The sequence below is a fragment of the Arachis hypogaea genome, chromosome 17 (assembly GCF_003086295.3).
Source record: "Arachis hypogaea cultivar Tifrunner chromosome 17, arahy.Tifrunner.gnm2.J5K5, whole genome shotgun sequence".
In the NCBI taxonomy this organism is placed as follows: Eukaryota; Viridiplantae; Streptophyta; class Magnoliopsida; order Fabales; family Fabaceae; genus Arachis; species Arachis hypogaea.
Genome location: NC_092052.1, coordinates 44,113,445 through 44,117,737, shown reverse-complemented (window position 1 = coordinate 44,117,737; position 4,293 = coordinate 44,113,445). Strand labels below are relative to the sequence as shown.

The following is a 4,293-nucleotide window of genomic DNA, read 5'->3' as shown; positions in this document are numbered from 1 at the left end:
CCTGCCATAGAAGAAATCACTCACAAGCAAAGGAGATAGTAATACCAGAGTTAATTCAAAAAGGCAAAGCAACTCTAATCCTCAACTATATTCATATTCCTAATTCCATTTAATTCACAAAATATTTTATATATTTTTATTAGATCTTTTTCACTCTGTCAAACAATCAAACCAACAACTTCTTAATTTCGCGTGACTAAGACCTGCAAAGTAACCATAACTTGCTTCAAACCACAATCCTCGTGGGATCGATCCTGACTCACTCAGGTATTACTTGGACGACCCAGTGTACTTGCTGGTACAGTTGTACGAAAGGGTGGAGATTCGTGCACCAGTGTCTGTCCTAGAGCTCTATATGACCATAAGGTGATATGTTGGTGACCGAAAATGGCCCCAACCATCTTGACTTAAGCTTCCCATGGAAAAGCTTGAGTCTGGAATTGAAGAGTAAAACTTTTTGAACTGGCTCGAAGATTCTTAAGGAAATCTTCTGGTCATGCCATTTCTTGGCCCTTTCCTTGTAAATTTTGGCATTGTTAAATGCTTATTGTCAGAATTCATCTAACTCATTTAACTGGAGCAATCTCTTGTCTCCTGTAGCCCTGGTATCAAAGTTGAGAAATGTAGTTGCCCAATAGGCTCTATGTTTCAGTTTCACTAGTAAATGACATGCCTTGCCATAGACTAGTTGGTAGGGTGACATGCCAATGGGAGTCTTGAAAGCTGTTCTGTATGCCCAGAGGGTATCGTCAAGCTTTCTTGCCCAATCTTTCCTTGAGGTACCAACTGTCCTCTCTAGGATTATTTTGTGCTCCATGTTAGAAACTTTGGCTTGTCCATTCGTCTGTGGGTGATATAGAGTTACTACTCTGTGGCGGATACCATAGCAGTGAAGGATGGAGTCGAGTTGTTTATTACAAAAATGGCTGCCTCCATCACTAATCAGGGTCCTCGGGACACTGAATCTGCTGAAAATGTATTTCTGGAGGAATTTCATAACCACCCGAGTGTCATTAGTGGGTAATGTGATTGCCTCAACCCATTTAGACATATAGTCCACGGCTACAAGGATGTAGGTGTTTGAAAATGAGGGCAGAAACAGCCCCATGAAGTCTATGCCCCAAACATCAAACACCTCGATCTCTAAGATTCCTTGTTGAGGCATATCGTGGTTGTGAGGGAGATTTCTAGCTCTCTGACAACTGTCATAGTTGCGGACAAAGTCCCGTGAGTCCTTAAAAAGCGTTGGCCAATAGAAGCCGCTCTGTAGGACCTTGGTTGCTATATGCTCACCTCCAAAATGTCCTCCATAATCCAAGCTATGGCAATGCCATAGGATTTGCTGTGTTTCTTCCTCAGAGACGCAACGCCGGATTATACCGTCTAAAAAGGTATCATTCATCCTATAAGTAGTATTTAGCATCATGAATAAGTTTCGAACTTGTTGTCTACTATATTCTGAGGGAATGAACCTTATTGCTTTATAATTTGCAATGTCTGCAAACCATGGAGCTTTGGATATTGCAAGGAGTTGTTCATCAGGAAAGGTTTCGGATATTTCCGTATCGGGATGGGGTATCTCTGCTACAGGTTCAATCCGAGACAAATGGCCAGCCACTTGATTTTCGGATCCTTTCTTGTCCCTGATCTCAATATCAAATTCTTGCAAGAGTAATACCTATTTTATCAACTTGGGCTTACAATCCTGTTTGGAGAGAAGGTATTTGAGAGAAGCATAGTTAGTGTAGATAATGACCTTGGACCCTATTAAATAGGATCTAAACTTGTCAATGGCATAGACCACTGCAAGTAACTCCTTTTCTATGGTAATGTAGTTTCTTTGTGCGTCATTTAAGACACGACTGGCGTAATAAATGACATGAAATAGCTTATCATCTCTTTGTCTCAAGACTTCACCAATTTCGTGATCACTGGCATCACACATCAGTTCGTAGGGTAAGTCCCAGTTGGGTGCAGAAATGATGGGTGCAGAGATAAGCTTGGTTTTCAGAGTTTCAAAGGCATGTAAGCAATCCTCACCAAAGATAAAAAGGGTGTCAGTGGGTAGGAGGTTGCACAAGGGTTTTGCAATCTTGGAGAAGTCTTTTATGAACCTCTTGTAGAACCCTGCATGCCTTAAGAAACTTCTGATTGCTTTGACATTGTTCGGTGTTGGTAATCGTTCAATGACTTCAACTTTAGCCTGATCCACCTCTATCCCCTTGTCTGAAATCCGATGTCCAAGAACAATGCCCTCAGTTACCATGAAGTTGAATTTTCCCAGTTTAAAACTAAGTTAGTTTCTTGGCATCATTTCAGAACTAGGGCTAGGTGATTGAGGCAGGAGTCAAATGAATTCCCAAAGACAAAGAAATCATCCATGAATAATTCAAGAAATTTCTCAACCATGTCTAAGAAAATAAAGAGCATACACCTCTGAAAGGTGGCAGGTGGGTTACAGAGGCCAAATGGCATTCTCCTGTAAGCAAACACTCCATATGGGCAGGTGAATGCTGTTCTCTCTTGATCCTTTTTGGTGGCGTTATTGAGTCTTCTATAATCAATGAACAAATGCCAACTAGTCACTATTCGTGTGGGGATTATCTCATTCTTTTCATTGGGGATTACCGTCATCCCTCCTTTCTTGGAGACAACCTGGACAAGACTCACCCAGGGGCTATCAGAGATGGGATAGATAATCCCTACCTCCCACATTTTAGTAACTTCTTTCTACACGACTTCCTTCATGGCTGGATTCAGTCGCCTTTGTGGTTGTACCACTGGTGTGGCATCATCCTTTATCCGGATCTTGTGCATGCATTGGGTTAGACTAATCCCTTTTAAATTGCTTATGGTCCAGCCGAGAGCTGTTTTGTGTGACTGATAAACCACTATTTTATGGTTTATCTTGTACTCAATTGAGTGGTTTTTATCTACTCTTTACCCACTTATTCATACTATTTGCATGGTTTTACATTTGCCTTCCTAATTATGTGCTTTGATTGAAAACATGCTTCTTTGATCTTATATTTGCTTATTATTAATCCTCTCTTATCACCATTAGATGCCTTGATACGTGTGTTAAGTGATTTCAGATATTATAAGGCAGGAATGGCTTGGAGGATAGGAAGAAAGCATGCAAAAGTGGAAGGAATGCAAGAAGTTGGAAAAATTGCTAAGCTGTCCAGCCTGACCTCTCTGTCCGGGGCTTCGATTTGATATATAATATGCTATAGTTCCTCTGACGCTAGACAACGCGACCGCGTGATCCATGCGGCCGCGTCGCAGTGACGGAAATCCAGCGTGGCAAAATTCGAAACCAGCGAATTCTGGACTGTTTTTGACCCAGTTTGCAGCCCAGAAAACACAGATTAGAGGCTATAAAGTGGGGGAATACATCCATTCATAAGGACACTTCCATAATTCACAATTTTAGGAGTAGATGTAGTTTTTAGAGAGAGAGGTTCTCTCCTCTCTCTTAGGATTAGGATTTAGGATTTCTCTTAGATTTAGGAGTGACTCTCAATCCTAGGTTCTTTATTTTTATTTATTTTTCCAATTTAATTTATGAACTTTTCCATTTTATGATTTAAATATTTTATTTAATATAATTTGAGGTATTTCAGACTTATGATTGCTCTCTTTAATTTATTAATGCTCTGTGTTTATCCAAGTTATTTTCATTCAAGTAGATTCTCTTCTCTTTTGGCTTTGGTTGAGTCATTGGAGACACTTGAGTTATCAAACTCATTGTTGATTGAAAATTGGATTTCTTCATCTCATTAATTCAAGTTCCAATAACTCTAGCCTTTCTCAAGGAAAGACTAGGACCTGAGGAATCAGAATTAATTCATCCACTTAACTTACCTTCATAGTTAGAGGTTAACAAGTGGGAGAGAAATCCAATTCTCATTACAATTGATAAGGATAACCAGGATAGGACTTCCAGTTCTTATACCTTGCCAAGAGTTTATTTTACAGTTATTTATATATTTTACTTGTCATTTAAATATACCTGTGCCCATTGCCCAAACTCAACATTCCCCAAAAACACACTTTTTCATAATCAATAATAAGAACACCTCCCTGCAATTCCTTGAGAAGACGACCCGAGGTTTAAATACTCGGTTATCAATTTTAAAGGGGTTTGTTACTTGTGACAAACAAAACCTTTGTACGAAGGGATTTCTGTCGGTTTAGAGACTATATCTACAACGCGACTGTTTTTATGACATTCTTTACTGGCAAAAATCCTAACGTCAGTGACTTTAGCACTTGAATTAGTGCTTCTTC

General features: G+C 39.7%; 1 protein-coding gene across 1 annotated transcript; it reads right to left on the bottom strand.

The window, feature by feature from the left end:
- Positions 1-550: 550 nt before the first annotated feature.
- On the bottom strand, positions 551-2,266 carry LOC140180591 (uncharacterized). The gene is made up of 3 exons (XM_072221838.1): positions 2,115-2,266; positions 1,381-1,643; positions 551-1,062 (listed from the first exon to the last, which is right to left on the bottom strand). Exons 1-3 carry the CDS (start codon positions 2,264-2,266, stop codon positions 551-553), a joined length of 927 nt encoding a protein of 308 aa, XP_072077939.1.
- Positions 2,267-4,293: the final 2,027 nt, after the last annotated feature.

Coding starts and splice junctions, on each gene's coding strand:
- LOC140180591 (XM_072221838.1), bottom strand. CDS start 2,266: ATGGTAACTGAGGGCATTGTTCTTGGACATCGGATTTCAGACAAGGGG. Junction 1,644..2,114: donor CATGCAGGGTTCTACAAGAG/GTTCATAAAAGA, acceptor TATTGAGATCAG/GGACAAGAAAGGATCCGAAA. Junction 1,063..1,380: donor GAATGATACCTTTTTAGACG/GTATAATCCGGC, acceptor ACATCCTTGTAG/CCGTGGACTATATGTCTAAA.